This window comes from Macaca mulatta, chromosome 3 (assembly GCF_049350105.2).
Source record: "Macaca mulatta isolate MMU2019108-1 chromosome 3, T2T-MMU8v2.0, whole genome shotgun sequence".
NCBI classification, from domain to species: domain Eukaryota; kingdom Metazoa; phylum Chordata; class Mammalia; order Primates; family Cercopithecidae; genus Macaca; species Macaca mulatta.
In genome coordinates this window covers 21,397,206-21,421,456 of record NC_133408.1, presented here as the reverse complement: position 1 = coordinate 21,421,456, position 24,251 = coordinate 21,397,206, and the positions used below count along the sequence as shown (strand labels likewise).

General features: G+C 38.6%; 1 protein-coding gene across 12 annotated transcripts in view; it reads right to left on the bottom strand.

Moving 5' to 3' along the window:
* Nucleotides 1-24,251, bottom strand: part of APP (amyloid beta precursor protein) — a 286,555-nt gene that overhangs the window by 191,462 nt on the left and 70,842 nt on the right. For all 12 annotated transcript variants that reach the window (XM_015133068.3, XM_015133069.3, XM_015133070.3 and 9 more), the window contains exon 3: nt 13,074-13,203. In XM_015133068.3, the coding sequence (XP_014988554.1) occupies nt 13,074-13,203 (130 nt within the window). The remainder of the gene's footprint in view (nt 1-13,073; nt 13,204-24,251) is intronic.

The window sequence follows — 24,251 nt, the reverse complement described above, 5'->3', positions numbered from 1 at the left end:
ATTTATTTATGAAGATGCAGTTTCGCTCTTGTCGCCCAGGCTGGAGTGCAGTGGCTCCATCTCGGCTCACTGCAACCTCTGCTTCCCGGGTTCAAGTGATTGTCCTGCCTCAGACTGCTGAGCAGCTGGGATTACAGGTGCCCGCCACCACGCCTGGCTAATTTTTGTATTTTTAGTAGAGATGGGGTTTCACCATGTTGGCCAGGCTGGTCTCGAACTCCTCACCTCAGGTGATCCACCCGCCTGGGCCTCCCAAAGTGCTGGGATTAACAGGTGTGAGCTACCACCCCCAGGCCCCATAAACATTTTTAAACCTACACCTCTTCATTTTCTTTACATATCCCTCAGGATCCACATCACGGCTCTACTTTCTTTCAAACGACTTTTACCATATGCTCCAGCTCACACTACCATCTCCCTACCTCCTATGCTTACAGCAACGCCCCCCCATATGACTTACATTAAAAAGTTTATGATTATTAATTAGGATTGGAAGTTTCCAACAGATTTGTGGTCAGGGGAGACTATTTAGGGAGCATGAGTCTAGTTTTGATCACAATGAGTTTGAAGTTCCTAAACAAACACCCGATCACTAAAGAAGTGAAGATCAACATGTTCCTAGAGTAAAAACAATCACAAGTACAACCTCTGCAACATCTTACACAGGGAAATTCAGCCCTAAAGTCTGTCAAATGGGCATAAAGGTAATTTTACATATGCATAATCGTAAGTTATACCCAAGAAAAAGCAAACATCTTGTAAAGTTGGGATATAGCATAAAACAAACTCAGCTCAGTTAAACCACAGTTTAGCTTTATCTAATTCCAAGTTAGACAACCAAATTAGGACGCCTTTAAGAGTAACTTGACTTGCAACTTCTAAGCTTAAAAGAAATTTTCCAGATTAAAAAAAAAAAATGTCTGGAAACCTTAAACTCAACGTCTTCCTGCCATCAAATATAGGCCTCCTTGATCGATTTCCCCATAACAAGAGGAGGTCATAAAAATCATTCATGGCCATCTCATTTAGTTGTCTCTTCAACTTACACCCTAAACTCTGTGCTTAAATAGCTCTTCTCCTGATTTTTCCACTGTAGGTCTTCCCACCATGGAACATGAGCCCACCCCTTTCCCTTTCCCACCATCCTACTGGTATAGTTTTACCCCGTATATGGCATTTGTATTGTGAGTGCCAGAATGCTCATACTTGGGCATATTTTTATCTTTGTATGTTACAACTCTTTGTCATTTTGTACTTTTGGTTTTTCTTTGTCTACAGTTAATATTTGCCCCATTTTAAAAAACTGCCTCATTTTCTACGCACCCATCAATACTATATCTTTCCCAAACTCTCCAGTAGAACCCTAAAAAGCATGCTAAGTACAGGAAAATCCTTTAAGGAAGGTAATGCATCAATGCCATTTTTTCCTGGAGGCCTCTCTCCTGGGACCAGCCCTGTTCGTCTCCTCCAATCTGGACTCCAGACGGTTGCACAGCTGTTGCCTGAGATTTCCCTTCACTGTAGGGTTTCAAAGCCAAAGCCTAAGACTCACTGACAGGAGAAGGAAAAAAAAAAAAAAAAAACAGACAGACACTCCTGGGATGCATCACCAAACTGATATTTATCAAGGGATATGGAAGAGGGAATGTTTAATGAAGCCACTCAGTGACTAATATGATAAAAGAGAAAGACGACAGAATTTATCCCTTGACTGAACACTAAAACAAATATCGAGAGCCTTCTGTGTCAAGTACTAAAATCTGAATATTTCCTAACAGCCTTTGACACTAAAATTAAAATACATCTTAACCCAGACTGTAGATTCATCTTTATGTCATTTCTTACATCCATGATGCTTTTGTGTACCTGAAAAAAAGCATATTTTTTTCCTCAATGCTAAATGAGAATTGGCTTTAAAAAAACCATTAAGTACAAACATCAAATAACTTTTTAAAAATATAATATGTGAGAAAAAATTTCCTTAATTTCATTTCAGTATTCCCTTCATAATAAGTAAATAAACAGTTCTGCTTTAATGGGTATTATTTGGAATTATTATAAAGATATGCTGTACCTAATTCACAATAGTAAAACTGAAAAATTTTAAGTCCACACAAAAGCATTTCTTTAGTTCTCTTCATAGGGAAGAAATACATCAAAAGTTCCCTATAATTATGAGAAGTCTGAGTCTAATACATTTTACATATTTATATACTATTTTTAATGTAGTTCATTATTTAAAACATAATGAGAGCTTGGGTTTCATGTCAAAGGCTGAAGTTAATTCAGTTAATGCCATTTTTTTTATGTTGGATGTAAGCTACTCTTCCACCCCAAGAATCATAATAATAGCTATCTGTACCACTCTAAAACACTTCCTTAAATTTCATATTCTTCATCTGGCTACAATTATCACATGGCATTAACCATAGAGCTCTCAATCGCAAAATCTTCTATCAGTCTGTCACACACAAGTTCTCTTTTCTACTACAGCTGTCTGGAAAGTTATTTACTGGCTTGAATGATTAAAAAAAAAAATCAAACTCGGCAGGTCGTGGTGGCTCACGCCTGTAATCCCAGCTCTTTGGGAGGCCGAGGTGGGCAGATCACCTGAGGTCGGGAGTTCGAGACCAGCCTGACCAACATGGAGAAACCCCGTCTCTACTAAAAATACAAAATTAGCTGGGCGTGGTGGCACATGCCAGTAATCCCAGCTACTAGGGAGGCTGAGACAGGAGAATTGCTTGAACCCAGGAGGCGGAGGTTGGGGTGAGCCGAGATCACGCCACTGCACTCCAGCCTGGGCAACAAAGAGTGAAACTCCGTCTCCAAAAAAAAAAAAAAAAAAAAAAAATCAAGACAGTATCTCAAGATTTTTATTTGTTTTGGGAAATGACATGATGAAAAGAGGGTTCTAAAGACAAAAGGGAAAACTGTTTCCTTTCTCTGCTGGGGTAGGGACTGATGGAAACACAGTGCTTGAGAAAGATGTTCAGAAGCGGCTGGAGTAGAAAGAGAACTTTGATGAAAGTCCACTTTCTTCTCTGATTCTTCATCATAACCATTTGCAATCATTTACCTCAGAATAAAACAGAAAATTCCACGACAATAAACACAGTTTGAGGTTAGCTAAAAATATTGTTCATATTAAATTTATGTTAAAACAGCAAGCCGAAATGGTGTGGGAATTATCTAATAATTTCCAAGACTGAATTACCCAGCTAGAAAGCAGAAGCAGCTGTTTACTGGTTGGCACAGAAAGGTTCACATTTCAGACCACCAGCTCTGACATAACAGTACTAATTCCCAATACAGGGAGAAATTTTTGAAGACTCAACGTTAACAGAAATCCACAGTGTTCAGCTGATATGTTATTAAATCTGATGGCATTTTTAAATGGCATTTTAAAATTATGACACAGCTTCAGGAAGTCCTGAAAACTTGTGCCTCTAAAGGCATTTTTGTCTTTTTTATACAACATAGGTGCAAAAAGCTGAAAAATGTGACCATGACCGTGTGAAATTTAAATTATACCTCACTTTATTTTTTTCACTTCTGTGGATACCAGTGTCTGTCTTAGTCTGTTTCTCCCTATATACACTGTATATGGAAATCAACTAAAAGCCTATCTAGGCCAGGCATGGGGGCTAACGCCTGTAATCCCAACACTTTGGGAGATCAAAGCGGGTGGATCACCTGAGGTCAGAAGTTTGAAAACAGCCTGGCCAACATGGTGAAACCCTGTCTCTATTAAAAATAAAAAAATCTGCTAGGCTTGGTGGTGTGCATCTGTAATTCCAGCTACTTGGGAGGTTGAGGGAGGAGAGTCACTTGAACCCGGGAGGCTGAGGTTGCAGTGAGCCAAGATCTCGCCATTGCACTTCAGCCTGGGTGACAAGCTAAATTCCATCTCAATAAACAAACAAACAAACAAAAAAAGCAGTATCCCTAAGAAATCAACACAAAATATGTCTAGCTGTTCATTTGAAAGCAAATGACAGGGGTTATACTTCACTTGTAACACTTAATAATCTCAAAATTTTGATTTGTGAATTCCATTATCTCTTGGAGAAAGCTACAACACACATATATAATTAGTGGTCTAACTCAAATAGTGCTGGAATTTCCTACAGAAATGGCTAAGCATGAATAACCAAAGTCGCAGGTGATTCCTAAGATTCTGCTCATTTTTTAAGGTTTTTTTAAAGTTTTTTGTTTCTTTCTGCTCATTTTTTTTTTTTACAAGACTTAATTAAAATAGCTTTTAAAAAATTTCCTGCTTTCTGCCGGGTTGTGGTGGCTCATGCCTGTAATCCCAGTACTTTGGGAGGCCGAGGCAGGTGGATCATGAGGTTAGGAGTTCAAGACCAGACTGGCCAAGGTGGTCAAACTCCATCTCTACTAAAAATACGAAAAAAAATTAGCTGGGTGTGGTGGCGGGCTCCTGTAATCCCAGCTACTCGGCAGGCTGAGGCAGAGAATGGCTTGAACCCCAGAGGCAGAGCTTGCAGTGAGCCAAGATCGCACCACTGCACTCCACTCTGGGCAACAGAACGAGACTCCGTCTCAAAAAAAAAGAAGAAAAAAAAAAATTCCTGCTTTCCAAAGATTACTGATGTCTTTCATTGGAAAATGGTTTCTAAAGACCATAATCTAGGTGCAGTACTGGTGTTTACTGCTACTGAGTTGGTCTTTTAGGCCTTTTCATTATTTTTAGGCCTGCAGTGGACAGTATTTATGGGGAAAAACGTTATCTGAAATCTACAACAATATGTTATACTGAGAAATGATACCTAGAAGTCAAACTCATGACTACAGGGTATCTTTTTAATAGATTATATGTTACATGTGAATCTTCTTTTTCCGCATCAAAAATTCTGATTCTCAAATACATGGGATGATCGAATTAAAATATCACACAACTATTCACTTACGTTATGCCACATTACTTATACACCAGGCTCAGAATTACACACTAATACTACTCCATTAATATAAAAACAGTTAACATTTCTTTATGCATATCTTCTTCTCATTTTTCCCCATTAAAGTTACTTTCACTTGTGTCCATGTGAAGAGACCACCAAACAGGCTTTGTGTGAGCAACAGGGCTGTTTATTTCACCTGGGTGCAGGTGGGCTGAGTCCAAAAAGAGAGTCAAAGAAGGGAGATGGGGGTGGGGCCATTTTATAATATTTGTGTAGGTAAAGGAAAATTACAGTCAAAGGGGTTGTTCTCTGGTGGGCAGGGGTGGGGGTCATGAGGTGCTCAGTGGAGGAGCTTTTAAGCCAGGATGAGTCCGGAAAAAGGAATTTCACAAGGTAATGTCATCAGTTAAGGCAAGGACCGGCCATTTTCACTTCTTTTGTGGTGGAATGTCATCAATTAAAGCAGGAACAGGCCATTTTCACTTCTTTTGTGATTCTTCACTTGCTTCGGGCCATCTGGGTGTATATGTGCAGGTCACAAGGGACACGATGGCTTAGCTTGGGCTCTGAGGCCTGACAGTTACAGACTCTCTTTATTGTCACAGCATATAGCTGTGGAATACTGTATTATCCTACTTTTTACCATCACTGAGTCTTAGTTTTTATGTTTCTACTTAATGCTCATTACCCATCCTTATATCAGTTTTTCTCTAGGTATTCTGGTTATCTGAAACTTGTTCTCTAGGAGACTCTACAGGAAAATAATGTGAAAATATGCCGTGAGTTATTGTATGTTGATATTTATTTCATGTGATCATATCTGCATGTCAGTTTGATTGAATATACAATCCTTGTTTTGGCTGGGCACAGTGGCTCATGCCTGTAATCCCAGCATTTTAGGAGGCTGAGACAGGTAGATCACCTGAGGTCAGGAGTTCAAGACCAACCTGGCCAACATGATGAAACCCCATCTCTACTAAAAAGACAAAAAATTAGCTGGGTGTGGTGGCGGGTGCCTGTAATCCCAGCTACTCAGGAGGCTGAGGCAGGAGAATAGCTTGAACCCAAGAGGTGGAGGTTGCAGTGAGCCGAGATCACGCCATTGCACTCCAGCCTTGGCAACAAGAGTGAAACTCCGTCTCAAAAATAAATAAATAAATAAATAAATAATCTTTGTTTTGCATTTGCTTTCTTTGATATCTTAAATGTTGCCTTATTTTCCTTTGGCATAAAGCACTGCTGTCAAAAACTCTTGTTAAAATAATAATTTCTTTTGTAAGTGAAAAACAAAAATATTTTCTGCCCTCAAAAATTATAAACTTAGTTACCAAAAAGCAAAAAGTATTATGTGTATACATAAAAGCAGTATACATTCATTACCATCTTGAAAACAATTATTTGGATATAAACTTTAAAATTATAACATAAAAGTATTTATTATAAATGAATTAAAATAGTAATGATTTTTAAAAACTACTACTCTTATCATGACCAATTACCTCTTCTTTCTGAAAACTGTGAACCATGTTCTTCTACACATATCCTTTCAGTTCCTACCTTAAAGACTTTGTTGACCCTCTGTCTGAATACCTAAAATACATCTCCTTTCTTGCCTTGAAATCTTATCCTTGAGATCTTGGCTCACAATGCTACTTCCTGTCAAGTCTGCCTTAAATTCCGGAGCTGAAATTCCATCCCCCTTCATGCCCACTATCTACTCTGTAAGAGGAAGGCCCACATTTCAGCCACCTCTAGGGACTCTCACACTGTGGGTGATCAATAAAACATACACAATGAATACATAAGTTTGACCTTTTATTGGTCAATTTTGTAGGACTTATTTCTCTGAGAATATTCAATTAACTGTTTCCTAAGGTGGAAATTTGGAAAAGGAGTATTTAAAATTGTTTAAATAGATTTAAATAGTAATTATTTTAAATGGTTTTAAGTAGAAATTACACGTGCTTTTACTCCATCAATAAAAAAAAATCATAGCTAAATGTAGGGGTATCTATGCTTATGTTAAACTCAGGATCATAAATCAGTATTAAAATTTTCCTCCATATTTTCATATACAATTATGTGACACATATATTTTATTACACCAACTATTAGATTTGTAAGGCATTCCGCCAATAACCGTTATATAAAAATCAACTGAACACAAATTTATCTACCAGGATGTTTATCACAGCATCACTTATAACAACTATTACACCACCACAAAATAAAGAAAACCACCTAAATAACCATAAATAAAGAGTAAACACATTACGGTGTCTGGTGTGATGCTACATTAAAAATTATGCTCTCCAAGAATATTTAATTTCACAGATAGGGTATTCTAAAAATGTTAGGTGAAAAAAGCAAGTCACAAAACAGGAAACAATTATATAACACTAAAAACAAAAGCAAAACATATATGAAAAGAATGTAGACTGCAAGGAAGCCAAATGGTTTTGATTATTTTTAGCTAGTGGTTACATTTTCACAACTTTGTACACTGAATATATATTACTTTTGTAATCAGAGAAATTTCTTTTGAGCACATATTTGCAATTCATAGCATGTACTACAAATGAGATGTCCATTAGCCTTGCTATTCATTTTTCAAAGCAATTACTAACAAGCCTTGGGACAATATCATGACAAATAAGTTGGGTTTCTTTTTCTCACCTGTCATCTAGGACCTTCACAGATAGCTAAATTCTGTGCTTCAAGAAAATATCAGCAAAGCCCACTCATAAGCCATAACAGCAGTTTTTCAAAAGTTATTGTTTCTTTTCAATGTCTCCTGTTACTTAATGACACCTGAATACAACTCCAGTAAAGAAGACAAAACTGAAGATGTAATGAAGTATAAATCACCCATACTATTACAGCTCTTATCAATCAAAACATTCGTTGTTAAAAGTCCCAGAAAGAGGACACAATACCAGGTACAATAATTAAAACGAAAAGCAACAAAATTGGAAATGGAGCCAAGAAACACCACTACGCTTCTTTCTTTTCAAAATGTGACTCTTAAAAAAGTCAGTCTTCTCAACTCATCCCCTGTCCTGAGTTTTAGAAAGCAAATCAAGCAGGAGCCAATGCGATTGAGGCCACTGTGGAACTTGGGACAGGGCCAAGGAAGTGTGGCAGTGAGTCACGGAGGATGACCTATCTAGAAGGACACCATTTTTATAGGTGTTCTTGCTTCATCAAATGGAAGAGGGCTTCACTTTCTAAGTCTTCCTCACCCAGAAGGAATCTATGAGATAAATGTAAGCTCTTCCCATTCTTCCTTCTGGCCTATGTGGCTGCCATATGCAATTTTGGAGGGAAAAAAAGTAAGGAAGATCACGAATCTTCCTGAAGAATTAGTGATGATTAACGCTGCTTAAATATTGTTGAAGATCGTATGAACGAACATATTTTCTTTTAATTTGGCAGCGTGGTGTTTTTAAAACTAAAGTGTATTTTCCCATACTGTATGTATAAAGCTCATAAAGTACAACTACCAAGAGATAAAACAAATTAATGATCATTCTGTGTCGACTTTCAAGTCTTTCTACTTTTCTCTATTACCATTCGATGGTACTACACACAGATACAAAATTATATGTACTGATTTCATAGTCTATCTTTTGCTGATGATAAAAGCTACTCATTTATCATTCAAATCCATAGAAAAGGGCTTAAATAAAATCAAAATCACCTGTAATCCCACTGTTTGGAGATAAACACTGGTAAGATTTCTTTTCTTGACATGTTTTCTTTTACTTAGTTGAGAATCAGGCTGCATATACTGGTTTTGAAGCATGATTAACGTGGACCATTCACAGGTCCCATGGGAAGGCCACATATAAAGGAGTCTGATGTCTCTCCAAGGATGGCTGATTAGCCTTCCCTGATGAAGAGATACCCAGCAATTCTGGTCATTCCTTATGAGACCATGATGTAAACAATCAAGAACATTCAAGAATTTGCATCCTTCTTGTGTGCAGAGGCTGGGCTCATTAAATAATGAGAATGATGAAGTACCATTCTCATCACAGTGCATGTATAGCCCCTGCACATGCATCTCCCACGACTTCAGAATTAGTAGGATTTACACAGAGCAGGTCGGTGGGGACAGGAGGCACCATGGGCACCAATTCTCTAGCACACTGGATTACATGCAGGGATTTACAAGATCCTTAAAGTCTACAATAAAAATGTTTTTCCGTCCTCACCTCCATTTTTAAAGTTTGGTGAACTCTCATGTGACATTTCTAACTATTGCGTTGTATTGATGTGTCTCAAGAAAATTGTTGTTTACATAAATTCAAAGAACTACCCTGGTATGTCAGAGTATTCAAATACAGCCTTTCCATGCGAAAGAAGATAGCTGAGATAACTGGTAAAAGGCAGCCAAGAAACCTAGAAAACAAGGCATGCTTTTCCTAAAATTGTTTTAAAACAATAAAATTCAAAATTAACATGAACTGAATACCTTTCTCATTTGACCATATCTGATTAGATTTCTGGTCATTACTACTTACATATCTGCAAAGTCTTAATTACAAAATGAAACAGAATGACATTTAAGGTAAAATTCTGTAACTTGTAATTCTTCTTTTGGATTAAGCTATTAACCTGACTTTGCCCCAATAATTCAACAGTAATTTATTTTACGCAATGTTCCTTGCCTTTGCTGGTGAAAGACAAGCACAGGAAAGTGCCAATTTCTTTTTTTTTTTTTTTTTTTTTTTTTTTGAGACGGAGTCTCGCTCTGTCGCCCAGGCTGGAGTGCAGTGGCCGGATCTCAGCTCACTGCAAGCTCCGCCTCCCGGGTTCACGCCATTCTCCTGCCTCAGCCTCCGGAGTAGCTGGGACTACAGGCGCCCACAACCGCGCCCGGCTAATTTTTTGTATTTTTAGTAGAGACGGGGTTTCACCGTGGTCTCGATCTCCTGACCTTGTGATCCGCCCGCCTCGGCCTCCCAAAGTGCTGGGATTACAGGCGTGAGCCACCGCGCCCGGCGAAAGTGCCAATTTCAACAGTGGATCTATTACGCCACGAACAGAAGTCATTCAAATGGAAAGGGTTGAAAGCTTTGCAAAGAAAATATTCTCCTTGAGTAACAGTAACGATGTGCTTGAATCACATGAGAGAATTAATAAAATGCTCACATGATTAAGATGAATCTTCCCCTCTGGTTGCAGAGGTACTACCAAAAGCAAAGGGTGAGATTTTTGAGAAAGCCAACTGATTCTCAAGGGAAATTAGCCACTCTATGGGAAGAAAATGGCAACAGCAACCTGACATACTTTCCCCATGCAGACAAGAAATGGAGAGCACATATGTCCAAGCAAAACATTACAGAAAAATAATCCAGTGCCGCACTGGATCCTTCATCTGATAAAGAGGTTAGGAAGGCTGCGTGCAAGACATAACAAGCATTTTTCTCTCTTCAAGCTTTGTTTTGAATTTTAATACGCTTAATGTTTAAGACAATCTTATTTTGTTTGCTAGGTCAGTAAAAAAAAAAAAAATACAAAAAAACAAAAAAACCCTCTTTTGTCTAAAACATGTATTTGGATACAGTCCAGAGATTTTAGAGCATACTTATGTTAATGCTGAACAGTAATTCTTTGTTAAGCAGCAATAATATGTAAGAATGTTACCTACTACTACTATAAAGTAGAAACCATATCACATGGAGATTTATCCTGTACTAGGTCATGCTTGTCTCCTTTATCAACACAGCGATAGCTGTGAGTTTCTTTTGTAGTGTTATTTATTGTCTCTAATTCATAGTTAATATTTGCTTTAAAACAAATTTTTGTTTATACTGTAAAAAATACTGGACCAATAATCAAGAGATCTTGGACTGTACTGCTGACTGCAGTACTGACTCTCCCATTTATTTGCTGTGAGTTACAGCAAGAGATTCAACCTCTCTGGATCTCGGTAGCTGTATAGCCTGTGAAGAGAGACTAAGAACCAACACTGCCTGCCTATTAAGTGCAAGTAAAATGGACATGAGTTACACCTACGTACCTATGTTACCTATGTTACCCCTATTGAAAAGCCTGTTTTTCAATTCCTTTTCCGGAAAGACAAGGCATAGTCTGCCTACTCTACCAGGTTATTTTATAAACTCTGTATAAAACTCTGGATTTGAGATCTTTGGAAAATTTGCCACTACCTAAGAAAAAAGCAGTGCCTATATTCCTTAATTCTAATCTAAGGTTAATAACAAAGTAAGAGACAACATATGCTCTACTTGTCATATGAGGGTCTAATTTCAGGTCCAATGGAAAAGGACCAGTGATTCATAAAATGAGAAAATATGGTAAAATGATTCGAACAGGCCAAGTACCTACAGGAAATAGCTAATGATTATCTAGTCCCGTAGTAGTCAAGAACAGTTAGTGTCAACATGCTCATTTCACATCAGACACTACACCAGAACGGGGAAATTTGCTTAACATGTCGCAAGTGACCCATCTTCTTGAATTATGTACCTCCACATCAAAGGAGTCCAGAATCTGTTCGGAGGATGAAAGAGAAATCTGATAATGGCTGATGGCAAAGGCTTGGCAGGAATAAACTCCTTCCCAGAGAAAATTATTTTATGGGCTTCTCTCCATTTCTCCTTGCCAGTCTCCAGCCTGTGCATCACAGCTCTGTAATTGTTTGTTAGTGGAATGATACATTTTCAAGTGGTTCTCTTTCCATAATGGTTAAAAACATAAGGTGAGGACAGGTCATTAACTTTACTATCAAATAGGTGTTTGTTAGATGAGATTAATTATTTAAAACCACATTTCTTAGGCTGTTGTTTCACTAAATGGTACATAGTACAGTGTATCACAACAAATACGAATATTTGGACAGTCTCTGTGTAATTATAATATTATAAAATCTTCTGACTTGATATTGAGATCTGAGGATACTTTTTATATTTTTATTACTTGTACTGTTTGTTCACTTGGAGGTTTTTTGTTTGTTTTTGTTTTTTAAGGAAACTCTTGAATTATCAAATGTTTAAGAATCTAGTTTTCTACACTCTCTTCATCAATCACATTGTGAATAAATTACATTGTAAGTAAATTCACCAGGTGAAATCTTCATTCTAACGCCCAGTGTTTTCATTTTATGTCTCAAATTATGCACATGAATGAACAGCAATCAATATGCTCTTATGACATTCATTTTTGACCACATATTACAAAGATTTCCAGAATCTTCAGCAATTATCCTTACTTTCTAGGTTTGCTGTTGGATTTTCTTTGAAATATTCCTTTTAACTTTTATAAGAAGTCATCAGAATGCACATCAATATTCGTCCACAATCTCCACAGACAATCTCTATATCCTTATTTACAACCTGCCTACTGACGAATACACTTGTGGAAAACATCTAGATGTAAGATATCAGAGCAAAGAACTTGATTTCTGCAATGACTGGTCACACAAAAACAACAACTAGGAACAGACTAATAACCAAGTTAGATTAAATATGGAGAATGACAGTTTCCAGAGGAAAAGAGCACGATACCACATAAAACTACTCAATTTTTAAAAATAAAAGGTTGAAGTAAATTTGAGGTTTGGGACCAAACAAACATTAAACATTAGTGATCAAAGTGTTTCCTCCAGTTTGATGTAAGCAGAAAAAAAGCCTTCTCAATTCCAATTCCTCTACTATCACCAAATAAGAGGAGTAGTTGTTGTAAAAAAGTTTTTTTTTCTTTTTTAGAAATTAGCAAAATGCTTCAGCTTCACATTAGATTCTTTCTTCTAGAAAGTCTATGTGAAGAAACACACAAGGCCCCAGTTCATGAGAATCATCTATGGGATACGGTAAAATAAGAATTCCTGGATCCACTACTATGGGCATTTTTCATTCAGGAGTCCTGGGACTGGCTCAGGAATTTGTAATTTCAATCAACATCCTGGATAAATTCATTCTGAGGCAGAGAACTCAAAAATACTGCTCCTGGAGTGTCAGTGCACAGACTGGAACTGCAAGAGTCCAAACCACAGTACAACACAGAGTGGCGACGTGCTGAAGAACAAGTCTGTGTACGTGAGCTACCAGGAGCATCCTCTTTTTCCTCCCTAAAGACCAGGCCCCCAGTCAACACCAGCTCCACGGCCGGCCGGCTCACCTAAGCAGCGGTAGGGAATCACAAAGTGGGGATGGGTCTTGCACTGCTTGCGGCCCCGCTTGCACCAGTTCTGGATGGTCACTGGTTGGTTGGCTTCTACCACATTGGTGATCTGCAGTTCAGGGTAGACCTGGGAGAGCACACAAAAAGAATCAATTGTTATTTGAGGCAGGGGCTGGCATGTACAAGCATCTAATGAGCCTCCACTGTAAGATACAGGTGGAGCGTCCCTTATCCAAAATGCTTGGGACCAGAAGTGCTTTCAAGGTCTCCAACTTTTTCCGATTTTGGAACATCTGCACTATATACTTACTGGTTGAGCATCTCAAATCTGAAAAGTCCAAAATCCAAAATACTGCAATGAGCATTTCCTTTAAGCATCATTTGGCACTCAAAAAGTTTTGGATTTTTGAGCATTTCAGACTCTGGATTTTTAAATTTGGGATACTCAACTTGTACTGCTATTCCCTAACAGTCAAGCCTGCTCTACTTCTGACCAAGCTAAAAAAAAACCAGTAGAAAGAAAAAGATGCAAATAACAAGCATCTAGCCATTCCATTCAAAATATTTATCAATGCAACTTTTAATTTATTGCACTCATTTAGACGGAAAATATTTTCTCAGGGGAGCTCAAATAGAAACAAGAGGGGGAAAGGAGGATTCTTACAAGCATGGGGTGATTTTTGGTGTGAAATAAATTGGTGTGGGGTAATAGTCTGTAATGTTCTAAATAAATGTTACAACAGATATGGCTGGGGATATTATCTTTACTTAAATTCAACCTCCCCCTAGATCTCACTAATCAGACAAACATTTTACAGAATATGACACACAGAAAGCTTTCTATATAAAAATTCTCCTCTTATTCCAAGTAACTTACATGAATATAATTTATCAAAAATTTATCAAGGGTGTCATTTAGATAAATTCATGAATTCTCTTTGCTCCTATAACTAACTACAGTCCCTTGCTTTGATTACTGTTGTGAATAAATCATGGTGTTTACTGAGCACTTAGAATGAAATGTGAAACTCGATTAAATCATATTTGTGAAATATCAAACCACTTCTATTTATTAATGAGATTTGAAAGAAAAACACAAACACAAACATCTATTTCTACAATGTGCATTCCCTTGCATAAATCTTGCATTTCACCAGGGTGGCTGTTTTGCCAAATAAATAACAATGAATAAAGAGATCTGATGGTATAAGCAAGGGCATGATTAGAATGCTGGGCCATGCAATCTGAAGTGGCAAACGTTAGAATATGAGGGGAATTAGACACAGGTAAAAGGTGGTAGGACCAGCGGAGTCTGGGTCCACTGATCACACTCCAGGGGCTAAAGAATGTGTGGCGTACATGACTGGAGAAAGTGAGGTGGTAATAAGTAGTACTTGCAGAGTCAGATAATTGAAATTAAAATTTTGGAGGAGTTGTAGTTATTGGTCATTGCAAGGAGTATAATATGACCATTGTAAGCAACAGGTGATGGAGAATGATGAAAACAATGTGATTGGAGGGGTGAGAATCATGAACTGACAAACTGGAATATTGGGAGGATCACTGAGATCAATATTAGGATCACTTAAGAGTCAGCAAATGAGTGGCTACACTGGATGACAGCAAGGAAGGAGCTAAAATCTTCAAAGTCTGAGTGGTGAACGTCGATGAGGTAGAAAGAGGTCTGGAGATGACCAACAGGTGGAGGAGCAAAACCATCTAGTCTGAAAGCATGCACTTCACAGCTGAGGTGGGGGAGGCTTTTAGGGAAGAGAAAGGAAGAGTGGTTTGGAAACAAAAATGAAAAGGCAAAGAGGACATTCCCACCTGTAGGGGCAACGCTGTGAGGATTTTGAGAAAAGAACTTTGACCTGAGAAGGCTACAGGAGAAGCAGTGCCTTCCTTGGAGGGAGAGCAAGGTCTCTGAGCAAGATAATGTCCATAGAGAGTTAGACGATACACAGAAATTTGCTTATGATTGTCCATGACATTCAGAGGGCTCGGCGTGACTCAATCTTTGTTTAAAAAGTTGATATTTTGTTCATCATAGAGTTTTTTTGCAGTAATTTTGATTTTTAAAAATATCACATTAAAAATTCTTAATCTCAATTCCTGAGTGCCTTGTTTACCTTACCTTAGTCCCAGACCCCCAAAAAATCAGTTAAAAAATAAAGCACTGTGAATGGATAAATAACACGATGGGGTACACACCTAGACAATGGAATGTTATTTAGCACTGAAAGGAAATGGCCTATGAACTCATGAAAAGACACAGAGGAACTTCACTAACATTGCTAAGTGAAAGAAGCCCATCTGAAAAGGCTCCATACTATATGACATTCTTCCCACTCTATGACATTCTGGAAAAGGCACAACTCCAGAGATTAAAAAGATCAGTGGTTGCCAGGGGTTTGGGCAGCTGGGGGCAGGGGGAGGATGAACGGATAGAGCACAGAGGATTTTTAGGCCAGTGAAACTACTCTGTATGATACCACAGTGATAGACATATATCATTATACGTTTGTCCAAACCCAAAAAATGTATACCACCAAGACTGAACCCTCAGGGGAACTATGGCCTTTGGGTACTAATGATGTATCAATGTTGGTTCATCGATTGTAACAAATGTACCACTGTGTGGGGGATGTTGATAATAGGAGAGGCTAAGCATGTGTGGAGGTAGCAAGTCGATGGGAAGCCTTTTACTTTCTTCTCAATTTTTCTGTGAACCTAAAACTGCTCTTAAAAAACCCATCTATTTTAAAAACAAAATTTAAAAATAAGGTATCAATCAGTGTAGCGGGGGACAAATTCAGTGGTGGAGGTATATGCTATGAGAACACACAAAAAAATCTCTAAATCAGAATCCTGGGGTGGGTGTTGAGAGAGTTATTCTTGAAGCCACTGCCACAGTAGCCTAGCTCCAGAGGGATCCAGCTATTATGACTTCTCTTTATTTTCCTTTGTTAAGTATCTTAATATCTCAATGCAGGCACTTTAGATCACAGAAAATGCTCAACTGAAAAATGCCACTAAAAATTCAATATTCCCATGGCTTTTTTTCTATATAATGAAAGGTGAAGTGGCTTTTTGTACAGGAATATAATTCTCCCACCATTTTTACTTGTTTATTAGATCACAAAGCTGCAGCACTCATGAGTCATAAACTCTATGACACTTGAGAGTCCACCCTGAGGGACACGACTTTATGTGCAGTAAAGTGTGAGTTACTGCATTTTTCTAAAGGGGTTCTAGCTGCCACTTCACTGAAATACAACCCTGCTGAGAATTTCCTCAGGAGTCACTGGTTTTCTATAAACCCAGTAGCAGGCATATTCATTCACATCATGGTTCCCTCTATACAGTTTAAAACCAACAAATTGTTTGTAGGGTACACATTGATGACCAGGAGAAAAGGATCTGTTTCTCATGTTGGTTGCATACCATCTTCAGGTTCCTGTGGTAGTAGTTGGTGCAACAGGGCAGTAACTGATTAGGTTGACTATTTCCAAGCAGGTAGAATTGCAAATTGACAAATTAAAACCCATGAAGATGGGGCTTTTCCCTAAAGACTAGTTCTAGAACTTTATACAGTGATGAGCCAAACACAGAATTTACTTCCAGTTCCCGCCATGAAATCTAGGACATGTGTGTTATTTTCTGTGCTTCAGCTTCTCTCTCTCTAACACGGACAATGACAATTTTTAATATGCAGATGGATGTGGAGATTATAAAATTAGAACCAGGCCGGGCACGGTGGTGCGCGCACCTGTAATCCCAGCACTCTGGGAGGCCGAGGCGGGCGGATCATGAGGTCAAGAGATAAAGACCATCCCGGCCAACATGGTGAAACCCTGTCTCTACTAAAAATACAAAAATTAGCTGGGTGTGGTGGCGCATGCCTGTTAATTCCCAGCTACTCAGGAGGCTGAGGCAGGAGAATTGCTTGAACCCAGGAGGTGGATGCTGCAGTGAGCTGAGATCACACCACTGCACTCCAGCCTGGTGACAGAGTAAGACTCGGTCTCAAAAACAAAACAAAACAAAACAAAACACATAAAGCCCATGCGTAGTTTTCCTACTGTACTAACTATTAAAATGGAAGCAGTAAGCCAGGCACAGTGGCTTACGCCTGTAATCCCAGCACTTTGGGAGGCCGAGGCGGGCGGATCACAAGGTCAGGAGACAGAGACCATTCTGGCTAACACGATGAAACCCCGTCTCTATAAAGATACAAAAAATTAGCCGGACGTGGTGGTAGGCGCCTGTAGTCCCAGCTACTCAGGAGGCTGAGGCAGGAGAATGGCATGAAGCCGGGAGGCGGAGCTGAGGTTTATTTAAGGGGGAGAACATCAGCAATCAAGGTAACAAAATTTCTTCTGAAGCAAAGCAAGACCCTTTAGATAAAGCAGTTGCCACAAGCACAATCAGCTCCCAGCTCAGAAAGCAAACGACGAAACAAAACAAAAAACAAAACAAACATGTTAAAATTTAAAATCCCAACAAAAATTCCCAATATCAGCCCTAGGTTTTTATTAAATAACCCCAGTAAACATCCAGAGAGGAAAAAAAGCATTTTTATGTTTACATAGATATAAAAATATTTACATTTATATAAAAATATAAATATATAGCTCATTTATATTTATAAAGATGTAACTATAGTTCATTTATATTTAAAGATATAAATATAAATATAGTTCATCATTTTAGTCAAGAATAAAAATTTAAATAATCAGAAACACAAATGTCCTCATGGCTAGATGAAGTTCCTGATTTTTATCATAATTATAGTAGTCGTCCCTTATCTACGGTTTTGCTTTCCACAGTTTCAGTCCAAAAACATTAAACGGAAAGCTCTATAAACGAGATTTATTTTTCTTTTATATTTATTTATTTTTTTGAGATGGACTCTCTCTCTGTTGTCCAGGTTGGAGTGCACTGGCGCAATCTCGGCTCACTGTAACCTCTGCCTCCCAGGTTCAAGCGATTCTCCTGCCTCAGCCTCCTGAGTAGCTGGGACTACAGGTGCACGCCACCACACCGGGTAATGTTTGTATTTTTAGTAGAGACGGGGTTTCACCATGTTGGCCAGGATGGTCTCGATTTCCTGATCTCGTGGTCCACCCGTCTCGGCCTCCCAAAGTGCTGGGATTACAGGTGTGAGCCACCGCGCCCGGCCTATATTTAATTTTAAGAAAGAGACAGAGTTGTCCTATGTTGCCCAGGCTGGTCTCAAACTCCTGGCCTCAAGAGCTCCTCCTGTCTTGGCCTCTGAAAGTGCCAGGATTACAGGCATGAGCCACCACGCCCAGCCAACAATAAGTTTTAAATTGTGTACCATTCTGAGAAGTGTGATGAAATCTCAAACCCATACGGTCCAGAAAGTGAATCATCCCTTTGTCCAGCGTCACCATGCTGTACACGCTACCTGCCCATCGGTCACTTGATCATAGTGCTTGTGTTAAAGTAACTCTTATTTGACTTAATAACGGCCCCAAAGCACAAGAGTAGTGATGGTAGCAGAGTGTCATAATTGCTCTATTTTATTATGAGTTGTTGTGAATCACTTACTGTGCCTAATTTGTGAATCCAACTTTATCACAGGTATGTACACATAGGAAAAAACATAGTATACATTGGGTTTCGTACCATCCAAGGTTTCGGGAATTCACTGGGGGTCTTGGAAGGTATCCTCTGCAGAGACAGGAGGACTACTATAACTATAAGCATTGGTTCAGTGTTTTAATATTTTCTTTGCAGCATCTTGAATATTACATAGGAAATAAAGATAGAAGTTCCTTAAGCTGTTTAATTTGCATGTGTTTTTCAAAACATACATGTATTGCTAATATGACAAGCAGTGCAAACAATTTGCTAATACAGCACACATTAGCAAATCCCAACTCTCACACTCCCCTTCTTTTCTAAAATGTTTCTTATGTGAAACCCAATTCCGACTATTTTCTTGATTTTCCTTTTTAAAAAAGGACTTGAGATACTTATACTTAAAGCAGAAGCAAACCAAGCTCTCTGTCAGCTAGTAGAAAAATAAGCTGTCCTCAATTCCTACAAATTTTCCTAAATTATAGCCACACAGAACATTTGTTGTATAAATACATACACTGTGTTCCAAACACACTCTTACCTAAGATCCCTTAGACTACACTTCAAATGCCTAAGCCCATTAGGGTCCCCCCACACGGACAAACCTCCTCTGCTCGCAGTGAAATAATGCTAACCCCTCTTAGGGAATGTTTTCTGGTATTTATCAGTGTACCTCACATTGCTATTAAGTACGTATCTGTACTGCCTGCCTGGTGAAAAGCTTTCCTCAAGGGCAGGAAACATAATGTGACATGCTATAGCCTCCCCGTGGAGCTCCACATCCATCATCTTTGGCTTTCAGACTATCAGGAGGCTGCTGACCCCCAACTCCTTTTATGTGGTGCTCCCACCCTCAGCTCTCTGAAGGAGGACTCATTAGTGACTGTATTTCAACTCTGCAGTGCCATCCCTATACTTCATGAGAGCCCAAGAAAACCAAACTGTACATAGCATTCTCTTCCTCAAGGGCTTTCATGAACACACAAAGGCTGCTGCTAGATAAGGAAGAAATTTGACTGGAGGTGAGGATAAGTCTGAGCCACAGGTGGCATGTCAACACCCATGGGTGCATGGTGGCTTGCGCCTATAGTCCCAGCTACTCGGGAGGCTGAGGTGGGAGGACAGCTTGAGCGAGGAAGTCGAGGCTGCAGTGAACCGTGACCACATCACTGCACTCCAGTCTGGGCAACAAGTGAGACCCTGCCTCAAAAACAAAAACAAAAACAAAACATAACAAAAAAACAAAGAAAACCCCCCAAAAAACCATGGGTGGACTCAAACTAGGCATCTGGAAGAAGCAGTTAGTCCAGGAAAGGAAAGCAGGGAAATACCCAGAGAGACAAGGGAAGATGAGAAACAGACATGACTAGATCTAGCAGAGACAGGATCTGACAGGGCCTGCCTGTGCCCTCTAACTCTTGTGAGTCTTGGGATGTGCATTTGGATTCCAGGAGATGCCTTGTCCCCTTCAGTAAGCCCTATTTCTAAACATAAGCTACTTTAGTGGTTTTATGCTCCTTCCAACTGAACAAAAGCCAAGACAAAGGCCTGGCTTGCATAACTAATTCCCACCACATGATCCCCTCAATCTCTGTGTGCACAGCATTCTATCTTACCGCTGCATCCTCCACTTTCCTTGATCACTTTATCTGATCCCTGAGCACTTTCTACCTCCTACTCTGCTGATGGGCTGTCTGTCCTATTAGAATATACACTCCTTGAAGGCAGGGACAATATGATTCATCTGGTGTTCCCTCAACAGTGGCCAACCCTGGGATAGCACAGTAAGTGTCTGATAAGCATTTAATTAATATTCCTGGTTAAGGTCAGAATCCATTCAATCAGGGACTTTCAGAATATATTAAGTTCCCTTTGGGTATTATAAACCTATCTCTTAAATAAGATATTCTAAATAGTTGTTGGATTATGGGCTTTTGAGGAAAATAAGTATCTCAATGCCTTTCAATATTGTTCTTCCAAGCAGATATGACAGCTTATACAAATCATAGCATCTGCTATAAGCAGCAGTAGATTACTGTAAATAGGCACTCAGCTGAGGAAGACATTTAGGAAGAGTGACAAGTTTAGCTCTCACTTGGGCTAATGGGGCCCATTCAGTTAGTACAGGAATCTGAAAAGCAGCCTACCTACCTGGTCATACAGTCATGTTTTATCACTGAAAGTGAATGTGTCAGTACATGAAATAATTTTAAGAGTGCATAAGAAATTCCAAAGACTAACAACCAGGAAAGAAGGAGAACAGAGACAATCTTAGATCCATATTAAAAGCTTATCATTGGTAGCCTAAGTACTTTTGTCTACTGAAGAAATAGCTTAAAACCTGGTCACCATCAGAATGTGTTGTTCCACATTTTAAAAATCTGAAGTCTCTCTTCTCACTATCTCTCCAAGTTGGAAATGTATTGATCTCAGACAAGATGACATTTAAGTTGCTAAATACGTAAAGCAAGAAAAGACATTGATGATATTTAAGAAAGCCAAGAAGATAAATATATATATTTAAAAAAACTTCGTAAAGACGTATGTTGTCAGAGTCCTACAGAAACTCTGTCTCTATTCCCAATATTAAGGGCAAATGGAGAACCTAAAAATCCCTTTTGTAAACAGGCCACCTAAGACAGGTGATTAATGCTGAAAGTCTGAATTATGATCAAAAGTATTTTAAAAACACAAAATCAAATGTGGCTAACAAAAGACTGCAAACAAAGTTAATGAACAGAGTAAACGGAATTGGAAATTGTTACTAATTCTGAAAACAGTTTGTCCACTTTTTTATTTAGTCATTCAATTATTAAATTCACCTTTGACCAAATTCTCAAAGACATTTCTTTTTGAAAACACTAAAAATTATGTGGTACTAGTAAGATGTTTTAAATATATTAGCTAAACATCAATTAGTAACATGTGATGCTTTAGCACATCTTAATTTACAGACTTTACAGGTCACTAGAAGAGATGAGCAACAAACCCGCATGTGTTTTGCCAGGATTGCTGGAGAACCTGAACAGTTAAGATAAAAACCTTGCATTCCAGACTGACTCAGGAACAAGAGTGACTAGATTTGATCATTACTGCAATTGAGTGACAGATGGATGGGAGGGTTCATTTTACTTTTCTTTCTACTTGTACATATGCTTGCAATTTTGCATTTAAAGCACTGAAAATTTAAATAAATAAATTTAGTCCAGAGGAAACAGCCAGTTTTCTAAATTTATAACTGCATGTGTAAAAGGAAAAAAAAACCCCAAGATCCAAATTGTGCCTGCATGACTGCAGCTAGCATATATGAATATATACATGAAACAGAGAATCAAATGCTCTATAGAAAAATGTTTCAGAGATAGCCTATCTTGTATATTTCCATCTTCTCAAAGCTTTTCCATGCCAGTCCCTTTTTCAAAGAACATATCCAAGAAGAAAGTAAGAAAAATGTCATAACTGAGGGTTTCCTAAGTACCAGACATCATTGCAAATGTTTTATGTGTAGCACATCATAATCCTGAGTTAGAAATCGCTCCATTTTATGCAAGATGAAACTAGAACAACTAAAATAGATGCCATTTCTAAGCATTCAAAGAGTACATTAATTATAAATTTTAAACTACTCGGACTTAGGCATATAAACCAAGACAAAGCAAGTCCTAGACAATATATACTTCTGTTTCTGGATTTCAATGACATTCTTTAAATTTTCCTGGAATACAAAGAAATATCACATCTTAAACTGTTCTCAACAAAAATTATTTTATTAATGAGGAATAGTGAAAACAGAATCTCTAATTTAATTGAGAAAGAGAATTGGAAAATGAAAACGTTCTGTTTGCAACTTAATGAGGCGCTGAGAGCCGGCGTGCAGCTGATGAAACGCTACCGCAATAACAGGAGGTATCAGCGTGCTATGTTTCCAAATGATGGCCTTATGTAAAAGCAAAGGTGGTAAAATGCTGCAGGGCGTTAGCCTATTTCCCAATAATTTGGCCAAACTCTGCTTCTGACATTCTAAATAAATATATTGCTATATCCACACTTTCATACTCAGAGTTGGAAAATACTGTCAAAGAACCTTGTTTGATAGATAAGCTATTCTAATTTCAAAGTGTTGAATGAAAAACAAATTGGGGTGGGGGGGAAGAGATGGGAGAGAAATCAAAATAAATAGGACAGGACACAAATGTGAAAACATGAGCAGATGTGTACACATAGCCTAGATTCTCCTATTCTCTCTCTCTCAACATAGAGCTAATTTTCTTATTTTAAAATATCCAAACTGGCTTCAACTTTTTTAGCCCTAGAAGAAATCCTATGGTCAGTAAAGCAATCCTTACATTTATACAGACCAGAAGTGCATAAAATATATCCACACTCATGTATAAACAGCCTGATCCCTCTATTCAAAAACTGTCTCATTTAATATGAATTTGAGATCTTTCAAATTCCAAAACCACAATGTATACGTGCCTATGATTTGTCAATTTTCAGCCTACAAGGGTGAAGGGTGCCCATAGCAAAGTAATGACGGTCAAGAATGTACCAGGCCTTCTACCACAGGATAATGTATATAGTACACCTTCCAACTTGCTAAGATTAAAAGACCACCTCTGTTATTTGCTTTTTATTTAATTTTAATTTCATACAACTGTAGAATGGAAAAAGAAAGGTTGAGAAACAATTATTGTCTGGGAATCCCATGTTCAGTTACATATTTTAGAGGAGAAAGTTGGGCAAAGGAAATGGTTTTGCTCAACTCATCTAACAGGTGGTTTTCGCTTTGTGCAGGCACCTCTGTGCTTGTTTGCTGATCCTGTTAATCTACAGACAAAGTAACTGTTCACTTAAAGCCAGAAGGTTAAAGAGGCAGAGAACAGATAATGTTAAACGGTGGAAAAGAAAACAGGAAAAAGAGAATATACCCATAAACCAATAAAAGAGATAAACAAAGCCACGTTCACCTGTCTACCTGTCCCAATTGGAAATCTCTGCCTGCATTTGGGGCTTAACCTGTTCCAAGTTACCTCCAGAGACCTGCTCCGCAGAGTAAGTTACCAGAAACTTCCTTTCAGGAAGCCCCCAGCCCCCAGCTCCAAGAAGTGCTCTGCATGCTATTAATAGGAATACAGAGGCTAGAAGAGCCGTTTTAACTTCTCTCTCTTTTCTTTTCTTTTTTTTTTTTTTGAGATGGAGTCTCACTCTGTCTCCAGGCTGGAGGGCAGTGGCGTGATCTTGGCCCACTGCAGTCTCGGCCTCCAAGTTGAAGCATTTCTCCTGCCTCAGCCTCCCGAGTACCTGGGACTACAGGCGTGCACCACCATGCCCAGCTAATTTTTGTATTTTTAGTAGAGACAGGGTTTCACCATGTTGGCCAGGATGGTCTCGATCTCTTGATCTCCTGATCCGCCCGACTCATCCTCCCAAAGTGCTAGGATTACAGGTGTGAGCCACTGCACCCGGCCCAAGTTCTCTCTTTAAAAGACGAAGAATAGTATGGGGACTCATCCAATTTCTTGCTTAACTGATAATAACTTCTACAACACTTGCCTGTGTGTTTCT